Source organism: Aotus nancymaae, unplaced genomic scaffold (genome assembly GCF_030222135.1).
Source record: "Aotus nancymaae isolate 86718 unplaced genomic scaffold, 86718_ANA_hifiasm-v0.15.2.pri h1tg000058l, whole genome shotgun sequence".
In the NCBI taxonomy this organism is placed as follows: Eukaryota; Metazoa; Chordata; class Mammalia; order Primates; family Aotidae; genus Aotus; species Aotus nancymaae.
In genome coordinates this window covers 39,871,238-39,896,778 of record NW_026988472.1, presented here as the reverse complement: position 1 = coordinate 39,896,778, position 25,541 = coordinate 39,871,238, and the positions used below count along the sequence as shown (strand labels likewise).

The following is a 25,541-nucleotide window of genomic DNA, read 5'->3' as shown; positions in this document are numbered from 1 at the left end:
CCTGGAGAACAGAGTGAGACTCCGTCTCAAAAAAAAAGAAATGTGGACACCTTCATTTTCTATTTGCTGTGATTCCGGATGCTGTCATTGTTTTATGGGGGAATGTCCAATCTTAAACAGAAAGACAAATGTGAGGATGAGACCATCTAAGTGCCTCCTCAAAATATTCTAAAGCAGAAATGGAGGAGAGGCCTGCACCCAAACAGTTCTGCGCACACAGCTACTTCTCTGTAGGTTTTCCAGTTGAAGGACAAGGTGGCTGAGCAGCCGAGATACAGCCGTCAGTCACCATTACCTGCTCCAGCTCGTAGGCCTTGGCCTTGTCCTCATCGCGGTCCGCATTCTTGCGGTAGGCCATGCCCAGGCCCCACACGGCCAGGATACTGTAGATGTTATCCCGCACCCAGGCATCCTTCTGCTCATGGCTGGCTGACAGCAGCCCCGTGACAGGATTCTATTAGAGAAGAGACACAAAATGGCTCAGTGCCACCCTTCATGCAGTCCCTGGGTAATAGATGCTTGCGCTAACAGGGGAGATGAAGACCAGGACCTGGAGCAGAGAGACCAAAGTTCCAGTCCTTGATCTGCCACTAACAGTGTGATCTTGGGTGAGACATCACATTCCTTCTTGGCACCTCAGTTTCCTCGCTTGTATCACAAGGATACGCGACTAGAAAATCTCTAAGGGCTGGGTGCGGTGGCTCACGTCTGTAATCCCATCACTTTGGGAGGCCGAGGCGGGCAGATCACGAGGTCAGGAGTTCGAGACCAGGTTGGCCAGCATGGTGAAACCTCGTCTCTACTAAAAATACAAAAATTAGCCAGATATGGTGGCACACGCCTGTAATCCCAGCTACTCGGGAGGCTGAGGCAGGGGAATCACTTGAACCTGGGAGGCAGAGGTTGCAGTGAACAGAGATCGCACTACTGCACTCCAGCCTGGGCGAGACTCCATCTCAAAACAAAACAAAACAAAACAAAAAAAAGAAAATATCTAAGGAAGATTCCAGCTCTTTTGCTTTCAGACAAGACCACACTGTTGTAAGTGGTGAAACAGAAGAAACATCAAACAGAAAAAGCCTGCGAGGCTTTCACAAAGTGGCATGTTGCAGACTTTAGGTCTTCTTCAGCCTTCATGTGTCCCTATCAATAGGTAAAGCGCTGAACCTGAGAGCAAGAAGCCTGGAGGCAGGACCCCACTCCACTCTCTAGCTCTGTGTGCCAGGGAAGCGACGTTCCCTCTCTGGGGAATCCAGACCTTCAAGAGGACATCTGGGAGTCCTATTTAGCTATGATATCATGGGTATTTAAAAGGGCAACTGAGTCACTAAAAAGCCAGACCTTGCCACACAAAATTATACACAAATGTTCACAGCAGCATTGTTCATAAAAGCCATAAAGTAGAAACAAGCCAAATACACATTAACCAATACATGGATAAATGAAATGTGATCTATACAAACAATGAAATATTATTTGGCAGAAAAAGGAAGTACTGAGGCATGCTACCACAGGGATGGACCTTGACGACATCATGCTAAGTGAAAGAAGCCAGATGCCAAAGGCTACATATTGTGTGACTCCATGTGTATGAAATGTCCAGAAAAGGCAAAGCTATAGAGATAGAAAGTAGATTAGTGGTGGACTGTGCTGGGAGTAGAGGTAGAATCTGGGAGTCAGTGGCTGCTAGTAGTTTTTGTTTTTTTAGGTGATGAAAATGCTCAAAAATGGATTGTGGTGACGAATGTGCAATTCTGTGAATATGCTAAAAACCATTCAGTTGTACAGCTTAAATAGGTGAATTATACGGTAAGTAAATGAAGTTATTAACTTTTTAAAAGGCAGTCCCAATAAACTCTGCCTAGAAATCAGATAAAAGAGTCATATAATGATAAAGCCTCTGTTGACATTTCCTGAAAATTTGTACTTACCTAATAAAATGTATCATAATAATCAGAATCTTGTCAGCTTAAAAAAATTACATTACTCAAAAGGGTACCATATTATTTACCAGAGAGCTCATGAAAACACTCCACTGGGTACTTTCATAATGATACTGCCAATATTAGGTAAAAAACACTGGCATGGTTTCCCACGTTCCCACCTAAGAAATTAAATATTTGATTTTCTCCCCTAACAAATCTATGCCCTCTACCAAAACATCTAAAACTCAACTGATATTACTTGCAGGGGCAACAGCATTCAATGTATTGACATGGTTCTATAGCTAACAACTATGAATCACTGATTTAAAGTCAACCAGAACTGAAGTCAAGGTATGGCTGAGTGCAAGTACAAATCTTATTCCAACAGTAGACTAATGGTGTTCTTTTTAAAAATCACTATTCACCAATAACATATAACATAAGCATCTTGGCCTGGCGCGGTGGCTCACACCTGTAATCCCAGCAGTTTGGGAGGCTGAGGCAGGTGGATCACTTGAGGACAGGAGTTTGAGACCAGCCTGGCCAACATGGTGAAACTCTGTCTCTACTAAAAATACAAAAATTAGCTGGGCGTGGTGGCATACTCCTGTAATCCCAGCTACTCGGGAGGCTGAGACATGAGAATCACTTGAACCCAGGAGGCAGAGGTTGCAGTGAGCCAAGATTGTGCCACTGCACTCCAGCCTGGGTGACAGAGTGTGACTCCATTTCAAAAACAACAACAACAACAACATAAGCATCTTTATTTGTTCTGAGGCCTGCTAGGTAAGCCGGGGACAGGGAAACAGGAGACCAAGAGTAAGAAACTCAACCCATTCATGGTGTGCCTGCCAACCATGTGCCTATTGAAACAAACAACCTTCTGGGCACAGCAGTGATCGCTCACACATAGTGCCAAGTGTGGTTTGGATTATGAAATATCCCTGTCCTGTTAACTGAAAGTCATCTCTCTTATTCTTTAGACTGCGCCTAACTGTTGGAGTAGGTTAGTTCATCCTCACCCAAAGCTATGTTGTCTGTCCCCCTCATTCAACTACAGAGAAGCAGTCTGAGTGTTTCAGGGGATCCCCACACTCAGAAGCACACATACACCAACCATGTAAAATTAAGGTGTTACTTTACTCAGCAATAAGAATATTTACTTTTTGACTTGCTTCTCGTGTTAAGTCTATAAAAGCCAATCCTTTGTGTTGGAAGATGTAGCTGGTTCCATTTTGATGTGATTCATAAAAACTGAAACGACCACAGATTGGCAGATACTCTACCACTTCTGTTCTGCTGTCCCTTCTAATAGGGATGACCCAGTGGTTTTGTCTTTGAGTCATTCTCCTGCCTGGAGATGGACTATGCTGCCATACCTGTACTCTCACTCACTGATGCTTGGGAACCACCTACACAGGTCCATCTCTTTGGAGCTCCGGAGTCTTTCCTTTACTTTAAGTATGGCAATGGAGGAGGGAAAAAGAAGCTGCCCTGTCTGATCCATTCTGGAAGCTAAACATAAACACAGGCAAAGACAGACCACAGGAGGTCAGTGGGGAGATTGGTCCAAGCCAAACCTATGGTTTCAGATATGATCATTTTAACCATTGTTGCTTTCCAATCTCTGAAAAACATTATTTAGCTATATCTGCACCCACACAGAGCATTGCAGAAATACATAACCATAAGCAGACAGATGTATCTTTTTCAGTTGTCTTTCTTCCTTCTCTCTTTTCGCTTGGTTCCCTCCTCCCCTCACCAATCCCACAAACACAGTCCATGTAACAACCTCGTATACACATTTTTTCCACATTTTTTCCTATGTGTTACTAAAACCAGATTTTATACACACACACACACACACACACATAATTGTATACCTTAAACAAGTGAAGTCTCTATATATATACACATAATTAAAATTCCTGTTCATGCACAGGTTTTCTTTTGGTGCAATCTCGACTCACTGCAACCCCCGCCTCACAGGTTCAAGTGATTCTCCTGCCTCAGCCTCCCAAGTAGCTGGGATTACAGGCGTGCGCCACCATGCCTGGCTAATTTTTGTATTTTCAGTAGAGACAGGGTTTCACCATGTTGGCCAGGCTGGTCTCAAACTCCTGACCTCAGGTGATCCGCCCACCTCACCCTCCCAAAGTTCTGGGATTACAAGTGTGAGCCACCATGCCCGGCCAGGGCCACTGTTTTTAATCAGCATGATAGTGGGATCATATGATACATACTGGCGCACCCTACATTTCTCTTTCAATAGAACCTTATGAGGTCCCTCCAAGTCATCTGGCATAATTCAAACTCATGAGTTTCAGAGGCTGCATCATATTCCACAGAGGATACCTGTAATAACAGGTTTTCATTTGTTTTCTGAGATTTTTTTTAATTTGGCAATACAAAGACTGCAATAAATATCCTTATATATTCAACAGTGCTTTTATTTCCATGAAACAGAATCCCCAAAATGGGACTGCTGGGTTGGCATGTTATACGCATACATACTTTAAATTTTAATAGCTATTCCCCATCTCTGCCACAAGTTACCAATAGTTTTAATTTTTTGTCAGTCTGATGGGTGTAAAGCGATATCTCATAACCATTTTTATTTTATTTATTTATTTAGAGACGGAGTCTCGCTCTTATTGCCCAGGCTGGAGTGCAATGGTGCAATCTCGGCTCATTGTAACCTCTGCCTCCCGGGTTCAAGGGATTCTCCTGCCTCAGCCTCCCGAGTAGTTGGGATTACAGGTGCCCGCTACCACGCCCGGCTAATTTTTTGTATTTTTAGTAGAGACAGGGTTTCACTATGTTGGTCGGGCTAGTCTCGAACTCCTGACCTCAGGTGATCCACCCACCTCTGCCTCCTAAAGTGCTGGGATTAAAGGCGTAAGCTACCACACCCGGCCAACCATTTTTATTTTTAAAATTTTTATTTCCCTGACTGCCAATGAATTTAACCATCCAGTCATTCTTGTCTGGGAGGGAAGGGCACTGGATTTGCTCTTTTGTGAGCTGATCAATTTTTAGTTTCTTTTTTTGTGTGTGTGATGGAGTCTTGCTTTGTCACCCAAGCTGGAGTGCAATAGCGTGATCTCGGCTCACTGAAACCTCCGCCTCCGGGGTTCAAGCGATTCTCCTGCCTCAGTCACCTCAGTAGCTGGGATTACAGGCGCATGCCACCACACACAGCTAATTTCTGTACTTTTAGTAGAGACAGGGTTTCCCCATGTTGGCCTGGCTGCTCTAGAATTCCTGACTTCAAGTGATCCACCCGCCTTGGCCTCCCAAAGTGCTGGGATTACAGGCATGAGCCACTGGACCTGGCATAGTTTCTTTTTAAACCACGTACTATGTCACCATTTCTACCTACAAAGAAAGGCAACCCTCCATGTATTGTGTTTAAGAGCAAGCTGGAATCAAACTGCCCATGTTCAAAGCTCTACCACCACCCAGCTGTGACCTTGAGCAAATGACTTCAGTGTCCACCTGTCAAATGGGGATTATAACAATGTGTACACCTCATAGGGTTATTTGTCAAGATTAAATGAATTAATTCGTATCAAGCTTCTTGGAGACTGTCTGCTTAATAATTGCAATGTTTAATATTATTGACCCATTTAAATGGCTTTCATTAACAGTATTTCTTCTTCATATAATTACAGTAATTTCAGGAGGTCAGATGATGTAGCTAGGGGAGGAATCTGCAAGTGAGGTCGATGTAACCATTATTTTTATTAGAAAAAACACCAAAGTTTGGGGTGCCCTCTTTTATCATTACTGATGAAGCTATTTTATCACATTGATATTTTTGAAACAAAAAACCTGGCACTCTGTCCTCTCCACACCCAGGTCTTGCCTTTCCCCTTCAAGTTTAGCCCTGAATTTTGCTCATTCATATAAATCTTCTCCTTCTGTTTACTTTGCTAAACTCTTTGTGTACTTTGCCTGAAAAAAAACAATGACTAAATTAACATCAGTGGCAAATTCTGTAATAATATCCACTCTCCCACCTATATCAGGTGATCGGATGTGGAGTCCTGAAGGACAGCAAATGGGGCAGATCTCTAGAAATGGCAACTCTGAGGATAGTTAAGAATCATAAGCATTAGGTATCACAAGCTGGTCTTAGTGGAGATAGCCCAAACCTGTACCGACAGTTAGCATCCCTGCTGTGGGAGAACCTGCCAAGGATATCCTTAAACTCTGTGAGAATGGGCCCGAGACAGAGGGGCCTAATATAAACTGTGTTTCATCAAAAGCAAGGGGCCAAGAGCTGAACAGCTTGTCCTTTATCTCCAGCCATGTGTTCACCTCTCTTATCTTCTGCACCTCTTCTGGGTTTCTAATCTAGGAAAAGCACTCTTGTTGGCTTCTGTTGATGAAAAATAAAGGGCAGGCCCCTATGACCTAGAATGGATTGGGCCCAGAGCTTGGCCCCCATGGTCTGGTAACAAACAATACTAATATCTCAGTGGTTTATTACAACAAATGCTTATTTCTTGTCCATACCTTGTGTCTATCCCTGGCCAGCTGTGGTTCTGTTCTGTGTTATCTTCCCTCTAGAAACCAGGCTACTAGAGCAACTTGCATCTAAAACACTTCCTGTATGATGCCATTCTCACATTGCTATAGGGAAATAGCTGAGACTGGTTTTATAAGAAAAGAGGTTTAGTTGGCTCATGGTTCTGTAGGTTGTACAGGAAGCGTGATGGCATCTGCTTCTGAGGAGGTCTCAGGGAGCTTTTATTCATGGTGGAAGGCAAAACGGGAGCAGGCACTTCACATGGAGAGAGCAGGAGCAAGAGGGAGATGCGGGAGGCGCCACCTACTTTTAAACTACCAGATCTTGGGAGAACTCAATCACTATTGCAAGGACAACACCAAGGGGTGCTAAACCATTTCTCACAAATACTAAACCATTCATAAGAAATCCACCTGCATGATCCAATCACCTCCCACCAGGCCCCACCTCCAAAACTGGGGATTACATTTCAACATGAGACTTGGGCAGGGACAAACATCCAAACGATGTCACTGCTCATCTTGTGCACAGGAGAAGAAAGACACAGAGAACCATGAGGGTCAGTTCATCAAAATCCTAACAAGAGGTAAAGGAACAGACACATAGCTGGACAGAACAGAACAGAGTTGAGAAATAGATCCACATGAACAGGGGAAACTAATTTTTGACAAAGATCTAAAGACAATCCAAGAAAGAACAGCCTTTTTAACAAACAATGTTGGGACAAGTGGACATACATATGCAAGAAAAAGAACCTCAATCTCAATTCCACAGCTGTAGACCAGTTTGGACAATACTACCATCTCAACCATATTGAACTTATGATCCATGGACATGGGATGTCTTTCTGGCACAATCTTAAGCATGGTTTTCATACTACAAGATTCCTAAAGGCAAAGCCTATCTTTTTTGTTTACCACTCTAGCCCAAGGTCCTGGCCTAGTTAGGCACCTAATAAATAAATAAATGTCTGTATAATAAATCACTATATTTTTACTGATTTATAGTCTGAAATATCTTTTCAAAGACACTTTTAAGTATCATTCTTATATAAATATATATAGACATTCTCTGTCTACATATATTTGTATTATACATAGGTAATACAAGTAATTTGCCACCTAAAAATGCTCATTTTATTATCATAATGTTCTTTGGTTCAGCCTTTCTTTAGGAAACCCAAAAGGAATAAATCAGACATGCAAAACATGAACCTTGAGAATGACTCAAGCAGAAGGTAAAGCCTCATTTTTGCCTTAAAAGTAGAAAAGTGGACAAAACAGGGGAGCTGCTTCAAGTACAGGAAATGGCTCATTGCTCAAGTCAGAGCTGAGATGGGTGAAATAGAAAACAGTAACGTCACAGAATGGAGGCGAAGTTTAAGGAAGTGGAAGTTAAAGCAGTGAATTTCAGTGGGGGTCAGGGTGCAGTGGTAAAAGCTGACCAGAGAATACAAGATACACGACTCCCTAGGGTGGTGTGTGTGTAATTTAAAAACACATATTCAACATTATAATTTTCTATTGTAAAGTGAAAAACAAAAGTCTTCATCACACAAGCTTGAGAAACAACACTTAAACAATCTTCTTGACTGGTGGCAATACAAAGATGATGATTCTCCAAGCAAGCAGGGTATGGGTTAGATTTTAACAACAGAAGAAGGGGAGATGTTGAAATAGTAACATACACTGCTCCTTTATGGGTGCGTGCATGTGCAAGGAGGGTCAGGTAAGGACTGCAAAATGGATGCTGAGCGAATACTGGAACAGCAGAATGCCAAGGACTTGGAAAACAGATCAAAACAAACTAAATGGCATTCAACAAGGATTTATTCACTGGGCTCATGTGTTTCATAAATTTTTGCTGAACTAATTTTATTAGCCATCACTCCCACATTTAAGTTGACTCAGCTCTCTTTACACATACACCCCCACCTTTGGGATCCCAATAAATCTTTAAACAGAGCTTCTCTCTTTGCCAAATCACTCTCCACCCCAGCAGCCACTCTGTGACCCAGCCACAGCTTGCCCAACACTTAGTTTCAAGAAAATTCATGAAGCCAGTCTATCAAACCCATCTTATACCACAGTCAAACAAAGAAAATTCAACTGGATGACACCGACTGCAAGTTTTAACAGCAACCTTGTACCAGCAATGTGGGAGTACCACATACCAAAAAGCCAATGCTGTGTGAATAGAAGTATTGTTTTCAGAACAAGGGAATTAAGAGTCTCACCAAATGAGCGCATCTGGTATATTCTGTTATCACTAAAACCATGTTTTAAAAAAGACATTCACTACCTAGAGCATAGCCAGAGGATGGTGCTCAGGGCAATGAAAAAGCTAAAAGCCACATCTCATGGGAAGGAGGAAGAATACAAGTGTTAAGGTGAGGCTTCAAAGAGTTAAAAGGTTGTCCTCTGCAAGAGGGATTCAATTTTTCCCCTTCACTGAACTCTTCCGATTTCAACTCACTGTGTCTCCTCAGACCCTTTGCTTTGTCCCCGTCCTGATGGAATGCTGTTGCTTCTGCCTGTCCAGCACCTGTTTTCCCGCTTTCTGGTGATGGCCTAGAATATCCCCTGCTCTGCCCAGTGTGGCTCTGGTGGGGCTGACTTTGGACCTGGCCTAGCTGCATGGAAGGATATGTGGCCCAAGCCTGGCCAAGCTGGGCACGGTAGAGGTATGGGCAGACAACCCAAGTTGGACCACCTGAGAGCCATGCTCAGTCAGTCAGGACTTTCACTGGAGCCACTATAGGAAAAGCTTGCTTTCTGTGGAGGCTGCCACTCTGGAAGACTATCACCTGCAGCTCCCAGGGGCACCTCTGTCATCGCCTGGGACAAGCCTGCCAGAGAATAAAGCCCACTCAGAGTCAAACAGGGCATTGTAAAGAGACATACTGTATTTGATGACTTGAGCTCCTGGATCCAGTCATGCCTGAATCTAGACCAATTCCCTGAACTTTTCAGTTATTTGAGCAATAAATTTTGCACTTAAGGCTGTTTGAGGTGAGTTTCTGTCATTTCCAAGTGAAAGAATCTGGAAAAATATAATCATTAATGATTATATGGCCATGATGAACTAGACGCCATAAAAACATGTGTTTGGTGCTATTAAAGACATGGACAATTGAGGCAATACCAACGCAAAATACATATGCCTGATGGTAGCAGCAAACTACTTACATCTAACAGTTTGCAATTCAATTTCTAGCTGGACAGCACAGAGATGAACGTCGTCATCTACGCACCAGAAATAATACAAAGTAGCAATTCCCTTTTTCCCCTATCTGTGCCCCACAAGAAAACTGAAATAGCTCCTCACTGATCTCCTTGCTTCTGGTATTGGTTCCTTCCAATCCATCCTCCTGGGGTAGTCACGGAAAGGCAACCCTTCCTGTGCCTCTAGGTCACAGACCTAGAATTCCAAGATTTCTGCCCTGCTCAGAATTCTCCAGTACTTACAAGATAGAATCTAAATCCCTTTGATTGCCATCCAAGGATCATGTGTTGGCTCTTCCCCTCACATCCAGCCTGATCACCTGACGCTCCCTCCTTAGCCCCCAAGAAAACCTGATTTAGTGTTTCCTGCACACGCTCTGCTCTGGCAATTCCGGGCCCGTGCACACCCTTGCTCCTCCCTCTGCCTGTAAAGCCCTCCTGGCAAACTGTTCTCTTATGGGAACTCCCTCCTCTTCGAAGCCTTCCCAGTCTCCCAGTCCTTTGGTTCCCTTTCTTTCACTCCATGGGACAGAGGTCAGAGGCCTCAGGCCAAACCTACCCTTGGTCTTTTTTCCTCTGGATTAAGAATCGCTAAGTGCATATCCCCACCTTGCTCGGTTTTGAGGGAGGAAAGTACAGTTCAATTATTCAAATAAAATGCGCAGAAGAGACCAGGATAAATGTTGAAAAGACATGATATCTCACCACCACTCTCCATGTTGGTAAAGCAAAAATAGAAAGTGAAAAATATTGTTATAATAATGCCAACAACAGGTTAAATTCATTTGTTGTACCAGAATTCGTTCTAGCTCCTATCTTTTGAAATACTAAAGAGGAGTGGGCAAGGGCAATGCTTTACACTTGAGATGTATTCTAAAGGAGGAATTATAATAGCATTTACTTTAAGATGATTGCATCTACAATTGAGACTACTGGTTGTATAAGTAATAGTTTCTTTTTACGTTAGCTGAAAAGATAGATTTTGTACAATTTGGTAGGTAAACCTCAGGTGGTTTGGAGAATGATCTTGAAACCATAAGCTCTAATATGCCTCACGCTTTACTTAAAGGGATCACAGGTGTGTAATTCTCACTTTCAAATGATGTATTTTTGTCTAAATTGCTGCTTATTCGATTTTCCCCCCTGGGTTTACAAACAACGCACAAGCTGGAGGCTGTCCTGGTCCTAGGTGTTTGCAGCATCTGATATGATGAATGATGGCCCATAGGGAAATAAACTGGGTTGGAAGCCAAGCATTGCAGGCAACCATTTGGTTGCAGCTTCGTTCCAGATCCCAAAGCTCATCTTAAAACTTCTGAAACTCACACAAACCGCTGTGGGCTCCTTAGTTACAATCAAACGTGTAAATGACTTTACCACTCTCCTAGGAGACTTTAATTCTTTGCCTCTCTTGCCAATTCCTGTAGTAAGGAGGGAGGATTACTGAGATTTAAGTCCTGAGCCTGGGGTTGTGGAAACCTACAGAACACATTCAGCTCAGGGGATATCAGTTTCCTCCTGCCGAAACCTGAAATGTTAGGTACTGGTGGATTATCGGGTGCTGCACTAGTCAACTTTCAGCTGAACAGGGGTATTGCAGATGTCATTATTTGATATTTTCAGTCCTAAGACTACCTTTTATTCTGAAAGTTTCAGGTTGGGGTTTGGGTTTGGAGCATGAAGATACCACATATGTCACTCCACAGTTGGGCTCTTAAGCTGGTATCTCCAGAGAATCTGCTACAAGTCCACGGATCAGCTTCGTGAGGTGTGTTGGTGGGAGGTTCGCATTGTGGACAGGGAGGTGGAAGGCTACGAGACTCCTGAAATTTTTGTGTAAGTGTTTTTTCTCAGGAGAGCATTGGATAGTCAGCCTTTATCAAATTCTCAAATGGATCTGTAACCCATCTGATTAAGAACCACTTCTCAAGATGTATTTTATGAACATTAATTATGTTCTCCCTACGCATTGTGAGACAGGTGTGATAATTATTTCCCTAATTAACAGCGATATTCAAATATAAGTGACAAGGAACAATATGACAGAACTAAATTTAGTGGAATATTTAAATAAATAGCCTTTTAAAGTTTCACTATTTTAACACGTAAAGCAAGGAGAATGCAACTTTGTTTGATATTCACAGCAATCTGGTGTATCTAAACTATCTCCACTCATCTGGCCTGGCCCAAGACACAGTGCTTATCACAGGGCTGTCAGCTCATGAGAAGGATGACCTGGAAAAAGGTCCCCTCAACTCTCTTGATAGTGGCTCTTTTTTGTTATTTTTGAGACAGAGTCTTGCTCTGTCACCCAGGCTGAAGTGCAGTGGCACGATCTTGGCTCACTGCAACCTCCGCCTCCCAGGTTAAAGCAATTCTTCTGCCTCTACCTCCAGAGTAGCTGGGATTACAGGTGTGTGCCACCACACTAGGCTAATTTTTTTGTATTTTTAGTAGAGACAGGGTTTCACCATATTGGCCAAGCTGGTCTTGAACTCCTGACCTCAAGTGCTGAGATTAAAGGCATGAGCCACCACGCCTGGCCAGTTAGGGGGGTTCTTTAACTGTAAAAGGCAACTAAGTAATCCGACTAGATCTTTTGGATCCCTGCAAAGTTTGAAACAATTCTAAACCGCTTCTTTGTGTGAGTTACTGTAGTCCTTGATTTGTAAATGGAGGATTTGAGGACCTTTTTTCAAATGTTTGCATCTGACACCAAAATATTTAAATGCTGTCCAGTTATTGCAGTCCTCGATTTGTAAATGGAGGATTCGAGGACTTTTTTTTTAAATGTTTTCATCTGACACTAAAATATTTAAACGCTGTCCAGAAAAGAGCAAAAGCCTTCCTCCTGGCTATCCCCAAAAAGAGCTGAAGCAGGAGGTGCAGAAGGCAGGGCCCTGGATTATCCCAGGAGGGGGAAAATACTATCCATGGAGTGCTCCCTTTAACACAAAGACCAGATGACCATCTGTCAGACAGTCCCTGTCTAACTAGGGACTAAGAATGTCACCTCTGCCCCAATTGGACCCAGTGCTGCTCCGAAAGCTGGAGCTGGTCCTTGGAGAAGGGCACTTTGGCTTCAGTGGGGAGAAGTACCGGGAAGGGGCTGAGTGGATTCAGGAATAAGATGGGAGGGGAAGCTATTGCAGGAGGAGGGACAGCGAGGATGGTGGCTCAGACAAGGATGGTGGTGGTGACAGAGGAACAGAGGCAGCAGGTGGGCTGGAGGAATGTTTAGAGTGCAAAATCAACAGAGCTTGGTAATGGACTGGATATAGGCGGGAGAGGAAAAAAAAGGGGTCAAAAGAACTCCTAGGCTGCTGACTGGGTGGTGGTGCCAGACTTGTTGGCAAAGATCCGGGTTTGCTGGCAGGAATGAGAAATTGGGGGTGGCTTTCTCTCATTTTCTCCTAGGGTCACCCATTTTTTTTTTTTTTTTGAGATGGAGTCTCACTCTGTTGTCCAGGCTGGAGTGCAGTGGCACGATCTTGGCTCACTGCAACCTCTACCTCCCAGGTTCAAGCAATTTTCCTGCCTCAGCTTCCCGAGTAGCTGAGACTACAGGCACGTGCCACCATGCCCGGTTAATTTTTTGGATTTTTAGTAGAGATGGGGTTTCACCGTGTTAGCCAGGATGGTCTTGATTTCCTGACCTCGTGATCCTCCTGCCTTGGCCTCCCAAAGTGCTGGGATTACAGGCATGAGCCACTTTGCTCAGCCCCTGGAGTCACTCTTGACAGAGAAGCAAAGTTTTCAAGTGAATGGAAGCCTGTTACTAAGCACTGAGCAGGAACCCACTGGTGGTGAGTGAAGGGACACTGGCAGCTGCTGGCTTGGCTGCAGCCAGCTCAAAGAGGCTGGTCGGTCATGAGAGGGACTCTGCATTTTATGTTCTAGAAATTACAAAAGCCATGGGAAGTCTGCAAGAGGAAAGTAGTGTAGTCTGGCGCCTGATGGAAGATCATGTACTACTCTGGAGAGGCTGGAAGTAGAAGCAGGGAATGAATCAGGAAATAAATAGAAATAAACAAATAGCATTTTTTTTAAAAAAAATAAAGCCTAAACATATATGGAAGCAAAGAGAAAGCAATATAGCCCATATCCATATAAATGAAAGCATTCTGCTATAACTGTGCAAGTCTTTCCTTTACTACAAAAAAGAAAGAAAAAATTAAAGATCAAGTTGAAGCCTTCCTTGTGGTCTTCCCTAACAGTTTACAAACTTCCCAGCAGTTCTCAAACCTTTTGGTCTCAGGACCCCTTTACACTTAAAAATTACTGAAGACCCCTGAAGAGCTTTTGTTTATATGCATTCTAGCTACTGACATTTACCATACTGGAAATTAAAACTGAAAAAATTTAAAATATTTACCAATTTGTTAACAAACACCTATTGCATGTCAACATAAGTAAAAAATTCGTGTCATTTCAAAACAAAAACATTAAAAATTTTTTTCAGGCTGGGTGCAGTGGCTCACACCTGTAATCCCAGCACTTTCAGAGGCTGAGGCAGGAGGCTCACTTGAGGCCAGGAGTTTGAGACCAGCCTTGGCAAAACAGTGAGACCTTGTCTCTACAAAAAATTAAAAAAAAAATTCAAAACAAAAAAGTAACAAGAAGAATGGCAGTGATTAACATTTAAAACAATCTCTTTAATGTCTGGCTTAATACAAGATAGTTATATTCTCATATGTGCTTCTGTATTCACTTCATGGCATCGTTATTTTTGTTGATGTATATGAAGAAAATCCAGCTTCACACAGATATGTAGGGAGAAATATTTTAAGTCTTTTTGGATAATTAAGAATATTCTTTCATATCACCAAAACTCAACAAGTGACAGTTTCTTAAACATCAGTTGAAATGTGGAATCTGAAATTATAACAGTGAGCTTTATGTACTCTGACGTTTTAAAATCCACTGGTCTATCTTGCGCTTTGAATGAATCATTTGCCCATATGTAATTTTATAACATCAAGCATTGGTCATTTGGAAAATATCAGTTCAGTGAATTATGCAGTTCGTCAAAATGTTGACATATTTCATTATCTACATTTGTTAATATTACCACCAATCTCATCAGAAAAGTTTTTTAAGTATCCGGAAGCTTTAAATCAAGTATCAGGAGCTTTAAGTCAAGCTCACAGTGACTTACAAGCTCATACAAATTTCCCCAACATACCGGGCAGTGGCTCACGCTGTAATCCCAGTACTTTGGGAGGCCGAGGTGGGTGGATCACCAGAGGTCAGGAGTTGGGAGACCAGTCTGACCAACATGGTGAAACCTCATCTCTACTAAAAATACAAAAAATTAGGTGGGCATGGTGGCGCATGCCTATAATCCCAGCTACTTGGAAGGCTGAGGCGCATGCCTGTAATCCCAGCACTTTGGGATTATGTGTGAGATAATGGTGATATTGTGCCATTGCAATCCAGCCTGGGCAACAAGAGTGAAACTTTTTACAAAAAAAAGTTACCCCAAATCTCCTCTCAATTCAAAGATCAAATTTTATCATTGCAAAAAACATTGTCAGTTGTTTTCCTTAAAGCAACAGGCTCACTTTGTTCATTTTTGAGAAAATGTCTGCCAAATGCCCAAGTCTGAATGAACATAATTTGTCAATCTTTCAAGTAAAAATGGCGTCCAAGAAAAAAACCAAACTGCTAGTTCAGGTCACAACTTGGACAACTGTGCAAGTGATTATCCTAGAAGCATTCATCACACTTCAGTATGCAGCGGAAGCGCTTTATAGGTATTTTTCACGTCAACGCACAGAATTTTTTTTTTTTGGAGATGGAGTTTCGCTCTTGTTGCCCAGACTGAAGTGCAATGGCGTGATCTCAGGTCACCGCAACCTCTGCCTCCCGGGTTCAAGTGATTCTCCTGTCCCAGCCTCCTGACTAGCAGGGATTACAGGCATATGCCACCATGCCCCGGTAATTTTGTATTTTTAGTAGAGACAGGGTTTCTCCATATTGGTCAGGCCGGTCTTGAACTTCCGATCTCAGGTGATCCACCCGCCTCGGCCTCCTAAAATGCTGGGATTACAGGTGTGAGCCACGGCGCCTGGCCCAACACACAGAATATTTTAAAGATTAGATAAAATTTAAACATGAAAACATTTTTAATGCTTCAAAAAGGACATTCTGAAGTGTAATTGATTTTTTTTTCCTTTTCTTCTTTTTTTGTTTTTTATAGTATGTGACTCCTAGTCTAATTTGGAGTCCCTGCCTTGATTTGTACTTAAGCACTAGCTTCCTACTATCACTGCAAATGTCAACACAGTGAAAAAAGGCAAATTACATGTTAGGAATGGGAAGAAAATAGTTTTGACCTCACAGAGATCCTGAAAGGGTGTCAGGGACCTTCAGGAATCTGGGGATCACCCTCTGTGAACTGTCACACTATTCCAAAGCTGGAGTGTATTTTTCTTGTTCATGGTTTTAAAATTTTTAGAAAAATATGTGTCCATAAGCAAGATATAACCGTATTTCAAGTGTTTTAGAAGTCCTACATACCTAGTAATATTCTATATTTATTCTTCTATAACTTGCTTTTTTTACTCATCTTTAAATTTTTTAATAGACAAAAATTGGGCCAGGTGTGGTGGCTCACACCTGTAACTCCAGCACTTTGGGAGGCTGAGGTGGGAGGACTGCTCAAGCCCAGGAGTTCGAGACCAGACTGGGCAATACAGTGAGACCTTGTCTCTACAAAAAATAAAACATTAGCCACGTGTGGAGGCATGTGCCTATAGTCCCAGCTACTGGGGAGGCTGAGGTGAAAGGATCTCTTGAGCCCAGGAGGTTAAGACTACAAAGAGCCACGATGGTGCCACTGCACTACAGCCTGGGTGACAGAGTGATACCCTGTCTCATAAAAAAATTATATATTTATCATATATAACATGTTTTGAAATGAGTGCATTGGGGCATGGCTAAATTGAATTAATTAACATATGCACTATCCCACATACTTATTTTTGTGGTGAGAACACTTAAAATCTTCTCTCTTAGCAATTTCCAAGAATACAATATATTGTTATTAAGTACAGTCACCATTCAACTGTAAATGTTTGAGGGTTATCCAATTTGATATATGTAAATCTGGGTTATTCATTTTAATGGCTATATAGTAGTCCACTGTGTGGCTAGATCTCTTATTTGTCCATTTCCAAATTGATGAACAGTCAGATTGTTTCTAATGTTCCTCTTTTATAAACAATGCTTCAATAAATGTTGTTGTACAAGTCTCCTTGGGCAGTAGGTAAAAGCATATCATTAGTGTCTATATTTAGATATGGGCCTCCTGGGTCGTACAGCATGCATTGCTTCAGTTTCACCATCTCAAATTGCTTTCCAAGGTGACTGTACCAATTAACAGTCTGTAGTTTACATTTTGCGGCACAAACCACCACCTAATCACCAATCTGATTTCCCCTTCTTCCTAGGCACTCAGTTATACTGTGTTTCCCATCATCCCTTGCAGTTCCACATGGCCCTGTGCTTGAGTTTTAGCCAAGGGAATGTGAACGAAAGTCAAGTACACAACTTCCAAGCCTTGCCGATAAAGCCTTCTCATGAATAATCTTTCGTACTTCCCTAGTATAGCAGCTGGATGTCTACATCCAGGGTGACCTGGTAGTCCAGGTATCTGGGTGAACCCCCCGATGACCTGGACCCACAAGGGGTTGTTGTATGTGTACAAAATTTCTGTGTTTAGCCAATGAAATTTTGGATTTTGTTTGTAACAGCAGTTAGCCTACCTTTATTAATACATCTTCTCATGAGTGATACATGACAGTTACCTCTTCTTTACAACCTTGCCAACACTTAGAATTATGCTTTAAAATTGTTGCCATCTGTCAGTCTGAATTTGTTGTTTTAATTTGCTTTACTTTCTCAGATTGCTAGTGAAGTTGAGCCATCTTTTAGCCCGTTTATTAGTTTTCTCCTCTGCAAATTGCTTGTTTACAGTGTAGAATACAATATTATAGAAATATATAAAATTACTGTAAATGATGAAGGGAATCAACTTAATTAAAGGGATAAAATGAAGTCAGTCATCTGAATTTAAAATATTTTTTGGTTATTCTGATACTATGTTGCAAATCCCTTCTCTTTGTAATGAAAAGAGAAGGAATTTGCAAACCCAGAAGCTAAACAATGATGGTACCTGCTATCTCATCAAATTAAAACAGGCTCTCAACTAAGATAGAAACTTGAATCCAATCAACTATATAAATGGCTGACTCTCTAAGGACTCTCTTAGGATTAAGTTTTGTATTAGTTACATATTGCTAAATAACAAATAATTCCAAAACTTGGTAACTTAAAACCAATAAACTTCTATTATCTCACAGTTTCTGTGGGTCAGCAATTCAGAAGCAGCTTTAACTGGGTGGGTCTGGCTCAAAGGCTCTCATAAGGTTTCAGTCAAGACGTTGGCCAGGGCTGCAGTCATGTGAGAGCTTGACTAGGGCAGAGGAGCTGCTTCCAAGATGTGATTCAAGAACTGAATCTTCCCATTCAAGAACATGGTGTGTTTCTCCTCATATGTGCCTTCTTTCATTCTGTAGGTCATCTTTTAACCTTAAACTTCTTGTCATAAGAGGTTTTGCTTTTGCATATAGTTGCATTTATCAATTTATTTTGTGATTTATGATTTTTATGATTAGTTTAAGAAATCATTTCCTATCTCAAGACTATAAAAGTGTTCTATTTTAAGTTTTATAGCTTTGCTTTTCATATGTAGGCCTTTATTCCCTCTGGAATTTATTCTTATGTATAGTCTAAGAGAGAGACAGAATTTTTTCCATATAGACAACCAACTGTCCTAACATTTTTTACTGAATAATCTATTCCTTCTGTTCCTGAGGTCTTTCTTCCTTTCCACTGGTCTATTTGTCTGCTGCTGTGCCAATATCACACAATCTTAATGACCTTAGATTTACATGTTGAACTCTGGCAAGGCAATCCTTCACCTTTTCTACTTAAAATGTATCTTGGCTATTCTTGGCCCCTTGCTACAGCATATGTATTTTAGGATAAATTTCCCTGAAAGGGTCTCTTTGGGCTTGGATTGGCAGTCCACTGAATTTATACATTAATTTGGGGAGAATGTATCTTTACAATACTGAATCTCCCCATTCAAGAACATGGTGTGTTTCTCCTTATATTTGTCTTCTTTTATGTCCCTCGACAGAGCTTTATGACATTCTCCAGGCATGTCTAGCCCTTGCGTTAGATTTATTCAACAGTTTTCATTGCTACTGTGAATGCTTTTCTAAGAAATAACATTTACGAATTGTTTGTGACTGCCGTAAAGGGGTACCTTGATTATTGCATATGGATCTTATATATGACAAACTTGCTTGAAAAATGGAAAACACTAGTTCTAGTCACTTTGGGTTTTCTGTAGCACTTTTTTCTGCAAATAATAATCTCCATGACTCTTATTTCCTTTTCATGTCTGTTACATGGGGGCATAATTACAATGCTGAATAGAAGGGGTGATGGGGGCATCCTTGAAGTTCTTGACTTTAAATCTTTCCCCAATACATTACTTAGGAGGTTTGTAGATTTATTTTCACATTACCCTTTATCAAGATAATAAAATTCCACTGTATGCCTCATTGTCTAAGAGGTGCTTTTTCTGAGACTGAGTCTCACTCTGTCACCCAGGCTGGAGTGCGGTAGCGCGATTTTGGCTCAGTACAACCTCTACCTCTCGGGTTCAAGCGATTCTCCTGCCTCAGCCTCCCAAGCATCTGGGATTACAGGCGCCCGCCACCACGCCCAGCTAATTTTTGTATTTTTAGTAGAGACGAGGTTTCACCATGTTGGCCAGGCTGGTCTCGAACTCCTGACCTCAGGTGATCCACCCTCCTCAGCCTTCCAAAGTGCTGGGATTATAGGTGTGAGCCACCGTGCCTGGCCTTAAGAGGTGCTTTTAAAATCATTAATGGATACTGGATTTTACAAAATGCTTTTCTATATCTATTGAGATGATCATACTGTTTTTCTTCTTTAATTTATTAATGTGGTAAAAAATACATTAATAGATTTTATAGTAAATTTCCCTGTATTTGGGGGATAAACCACACCTGATCATGATGTGTTTTATATACACTGCTTGATTCATTTTCTTAATATTTTACTTTGTGTCTTTAATATCAATATTCACAAGTGAATTTCCTTCTTAAGTTTTATGTCCTAGCATGCCTTGTTTGACTATGGTATCATGGGGTATTGGCCTTCTGAAAGGAGTTGAGAGCTGTGTCTCTATCTTTTATCTGAAACAGTTTAAGATAGGGATTATCTGTTAATCCCCTGCCCCTCTGTCAACAACAATGGAGTCCTTGTACTCACTGGGCAAAAGGCCAGCTCTAGCTAAATATGCCTCTGCCCACTCTGAGGGTACACCCATGCAGCTGAATGTGGCTGAAGAAAAACACACAGCCATGCTGACTGAACTCCCTTTAAATGAATGACCCTTAGTGCTGTCTAATGAACATCTAGAAATCCCTTGCCCATTCATTCCCTTATTCTCCTAAGGACACTTTCATACCCTCTCTCTCAAACCTCCAATAGCTCCTCCCCATCCTCACTCTCAGCTAGTGACTGTGCTTCACATTTTGCTGAGGAGGCAGAAGCAATCAAAAGGGAACACGGTGGCGATGTACCCTGCGTTCCCTCGTTTTGATGGATGAGCTATCTGTGCTCCTGTCTAAGGTCACCTACAATATGTATGCTACCATCCATCTGCTCTCTCGCACGCCAGGACTTTGCTCCCTGCATGATCAGTTTTTCCCTGTCTACTAGATCATTCCCACCAGATATATAATTTCTCATATTAAAAAAAAAACCCTCAGGCCAGGCAGGGTGGCTCACACCTGTAATCCCGCACTTTGGGAGGCCAAGGTGAGCAGATCGGCTGAGGTCGAGAATTAGAGACCAGCCTGACCAACATGGAGAAACCCTGTCTCTACTAAAAATACAAAATTAGCCAGGCATGGTAGCACATGCCTGTAATCCCAGCTACTTGGGAGGCTGAGGCCAGAGAATTGCTTGAACCCAGGAGGCGGAGGTTGCAGTGAGCCGAGATTATGCCATTGCATTCCAGTCTGGGTAACAAGAGCAAAACTCCGACTCAAAAAAACAAAAAACAAAACACCTCTCAACCCCATATCTCCACCCAACCACTGCTCTTACTTACAGCAGAACTCTTCAGAAGAACTGTTTAAACTCAGAATCTTTAGTTTCTGTCCTTCCCTTCTCTCTTGAGTTTGATTTGCCCAATGTTTGTGTCTTATACTCCATATAAACTGTCAGACATGGTCACCAATAATCTCTACATTCCCATATCTAATGGTCAACTCTCAGTCCTGAAGCTACTTGACCTTGTCTCATTATCAGCCTTTTTCTCATCTGATGACTTCTTCCTCCTTGAATCACTTTCCCAACTTCTATCTTAGTCAATTTGGGTTGTTTTAACAAAATACCAAAGACGGGGTGGCCTAAACAACAGAAATATATTTCTCGCAATTCTGGAGGCTAGGAAATCCAAGCTCAGGGTGCCAGCAGGGTCAAGTTCTAGTGAGGGCCCTCCTCCTGGCTTGCAGATGGCCACCTTCTTGCTGTGCACTCACATGGTGGTAGTGAAGAGAATCATCTCTCTTGTGTCTCTGCTCAGAAGAGCATTAATCCCATTCATCAGGACCCTACCCTTATGACCTAATCATCTCCCAAAGGCCCCGCCTCCTAATGCCATCACACTGAGATTAGGACTTCAACATAGGACATAGGGGGCACATGGACCCTTAGCTGGTTTTCCTCCTACTTCCTGATGGCTTTTTCTCAGTCCCCCTTGGCAGTATCTCCCCCTCACAATCTGGATCTTTCCACTTCTGGGGGTCTCCTCTTTGAACCTCATCGCTTCTCTGTCTTGTACTTGTTCCTGTGATCTCGTCTCGTCTCAGGGCCTTTTAACCCCCACACATATACCAATGACTCCTACATTTCTGTCTCTAGCCCAGACCTCTCCCCTAACTTCTAGACTCAATATTCAACTGCCTACTTACCATTTCTACTTGGATGCTGATATGATTTGGCTCTGTGTCTCCACCCAAATCTCATCTTGAATTGTACTCCCATAATTCCCACATGTTGTGAGAGGAACCTGGTGGGAGGTAACTGGATCATGGGGGCAGGTCTTTCCCATGCTGTTCTCATAATAGCGAATCAGTCTCACGAGATCTGATGGTATAAAAAGGGGAGTTTCCTTGCACAAGCACTCCTTTCTTTGCCTGCCGCCATCCATATAAGATGGAACTTGCTCCTCCTTGCCTTCTGCCATGATTGTGAGGCTTCCCAGCCATGTGGAACTGTAAGTCCAATTCAACCTCTTTCTTTTGAAAATTGCCCAGTCTCAAGCATGTCTTTATCAGAAGCGTGAAAACGGACTAATACAGATGCCTAACAGATACCTCGAACTTAACAAAACGCTATCTTCCACCCCAAACTTGCTTCCCCACGATTTTCTCCAATGCAGTAAATGGTAATTCCATCCTCCCAGTTGTGTAAGCCTAAAATCTTGAAGTCATTCTTTTCTTTATTCACAACCCAATACTCATTCCACCAGTAAATTCTGTTGTTTCTACCTTCAAAATTTACCCCAAATCTCACCATTCCACACTGTCTCCACTTGAACAACCCTTGTCTGAGTCATCAAGCTCCAACTGCAGAAGCTTCCTAACTGGTCATTCTGCTTTGCTCCTTGGTCCCCTACAGTCAATATTCCATGCAGTCAATGGAGTGATTTATTCTTTTCTTTTCTTTTCTTTTTTTAGACAGACTCTTGCTCTGTCATCCAGGCTGCAATGCAGTCGTGCGATCTCAGCTCACTGCAACCTCTGCCTCCCGGGTTCAAGGAATTCTCTGCCTTAGCCTCCCGAGTAGCTGGGATTATAGGCACGCGCCACAATGCCCAGCTAATTTTTGTATTTTTAGTAGAGACGGGATTTCACCATCTTGGTCGGGCTGGTCTTGAACTCCTGACCTCGTGATCCACCCACCTTGGCCTCCCAAAGTACTGGGATTACAGGCGTGAGCCACCTCAACAAGCCAAAGTGATTCTTTTCAAACATGATTCGGATGACATCATTCCCCTGCTCAAAATCCTCTCAGGGCTTCCCTTCTTACTCAGAATAAAAGTCAAATTCTTTAACTTTCAAGACATATAAAGAAATAAATCTCTAAATGTTCCTTGGTCCTTCTCTGTAAAAGCATCTTGGACTAGGACTTTTTGGACTTATTTCATTTTTTTAAGGGTTATAGGTCTAATTGGGATTTAATTTTTTCTTAACACTGGTAACACTTAGCTAGAAAACAGTCCACTCTTAATATAGTAGTCCTTACCAATCCCGTTTCCTTTTCTATCATTTCAGTTACTGGTGGTCAACTATGGTCTGAAAATACTACATACAATAAGATATTTTGAGAGAGAGAGGCCACATTCACATAATTTTTATTACAGTATATTGTTTTAATTGTTCTATTTTATTATTGTTGTTCTTAATCTCTTACTGTGCCTAATCCATAAACTTTATCATAGGCATCTATGTACAGGAAAAAACACAGTATATCTAGGGTTGCTACTATCTGTTGTTTCAGGCACCCACCGGGGTCTGGAATGCATCCCCTGTGAAGAAGGGGGACTACTGTATGGTCCATTTGTCTCTCCTCCCTCCCCCATCCCTCCCATCAACCCTGCCAGAAGTCTGTCTATTTACCAGTCTTTTCAAAAAATCAGCTTTTGGCTTTGCCCATCTTTGCTGTCTGTTTTATAGTACATTAATTGCTGCTTGTACCTTACTATTTCCTTCTATTTTCTTGAATACACTCTGTTGTTCTTTTCACAACTGTGAGTTTATTAATTTTTAAAACTTTCTTCTTTTCCAACATATACATGTAAGAATATAAATTTCACCTCAAACCCTACTTTAGCTGTAATCCCATACATTTTCATTTGGAATGCTTTTGCTGTCATTCACTTCTAACTCTTTCCTAACTTCCATTATAATTTCTTGTTCAATCCATGCATATTCAGAGGCAGGCTTGCTAAGTTTCCAAACATATATGGGAAGCATTAGCAATTGTTTCTTATTGCTCTCTAATTTTCTTGCATTTTGGCCAAAAAAAAAAAAAAAAAAAAAAAAAAACGTGGCATGCATAAAGTTGATCCTTCAGTATTTTTTGAATTTCCTTTATACCCTAATCTGTCATCACTTTTTGAAAAAAATATACCTTGTGAGGCCGAAACAAATAAGTATTTCCTATTGGTTCAGTGCAGAGTTCTATGTACAGGTACTTAATCAAATTTGTTTCTTACGGTGCTCCAATTTTCTATGGCCTAATTATTTCTCTGCTTGATCTAACAGTATCTGAGAGGGGGGTTTAAAAACTCTGACTATGATTATGGATTTGACAACTTCTCCTATAGTTAGGTCGAGTTTTGCCTTACATACTTTGAAGCTATGTTGTTAGTATTCTGCAGATTTAAAATTGCTTTATTTTCTTGGCGAATTAGCCTTTTGTCATTTAGCAATACCATTCTGTAACCCTAATATAATTAAAAAAAAATTTCAAAGTCTATTCAGTCTGATATTCATACATCAATGTATTTTTGGTGTTTGCCAAGCATATTACTTTCAACCTCTCAGTATCCTGTGTTTTAGGTTTTGTCTCTCATAAATGACATATACCTTTTAAAAAGTTTTTAAAAACAACTATTATCTGGGTGAGCCGCGGTGGCTCATACCTGTAATCCCAGCACTTTGGGAGGCCAAGGCAGGCAGATCACCTGAGGTCAGGAGTTCGAGATCAGCCTGGCCAACATGGCGAAACCCCAACTCTACCAAAAACACAAAAATTAGCTGGGCATGATGGTGCCTATAATCCCAGCTATTCAGGAGGCTGAGGCAGAAGAATTGCCTGAACTCAGGAGACAGAGGTTGTAGTGAGTCAAGATCATGCTACTGCAGTCCAGCCTGGGTGACAGAGCAAGACTCTGTCTCAAAATAATAATAATAATTTCTATTATCTAGTGGATTTCAGCATTTATACTTGTTGTGACAGGCAGAGATCCTCACCACTACACTAACAAGAAAGACTCTTGTTGTGATTAGTAATACTGTGTAGTTGGATTTATTTGCATCTTCTTATTTTGTACTTTATAATTATCACTTTTTTTTTTACTTCCTACCCTCTCCAGCACTTTTTTCCTCCCTTCACTCAGATGATCAGATTTTCTTTATTCCTCTAACATTTTAAAAGTTATATATTCCACATATATTAATGGTACTGCTTAAACACAAACTCTTAACTTAAAAAAGCTATGATAACACCTTTATCCTCCTTCTTAATGGGATAAAGCCCTTAGGATGCTTTCGCTTCTGGCCAGGAGAGGTGGCTCATGCCTGTAATCCCAGCACTTTGGGAGGCCAAGGTGGGCAGATCACTTCAGGTCAAAAGTTCAAGAACAGTCTGGCATGGTGAAATCCCATCTCCACTTAAAATTCAAAAATTAGCCAGGTGTGGTGGCACACCCCTGTAATCCCAGCTACTCCAGAGGCTGAGGCAGGAGAATCACTGGAACTCAGGAATTAGAGGCTGCAGTGAGCTGAGATCATGCCACTGCACTCTAGGCTGGGCAACAGAGCCAGACTCCATCTCAAAAAAAAAAAAAAAAGGAACGCTTTCACTCTAGTCTCTTCCTGTTCTTCTGCCATATTATTATTTTCTAGTACTTAATTATATCTTTTTTAACTCTCTCCCCAATTCCTCTTTATTACT

At 41.7% G+C, this 25,541-nt stretch overlaps 1 protein-coding gene across 10 annotated transcripts in view; it reads right to left on the bottom strand.

The window, feature by feature from the left end:
- PHKA2 (phosphorylase kinase regulatory subunit alpha 2) overlaps positions 1 to 25,541 on the bottom strand; it is a 95,113-nt gene that overhangs the window by 65,421 nt on the left and 4,151 nt on the right. For all 10 annotated transcript variants that reach the window (XM_064364483.1, XM_064364481.1, XM_064364480.1 and 7 more), the window contains exon 2: positions 296 to 454. In XM_064364483.1, coding sequence (XP_064220553.1) covers positions 296 to 454 — 159 coding nt within the window. The remainder of the gene's footprint in view (positions 1 to 295; positions 455 to 25,541) is intronic.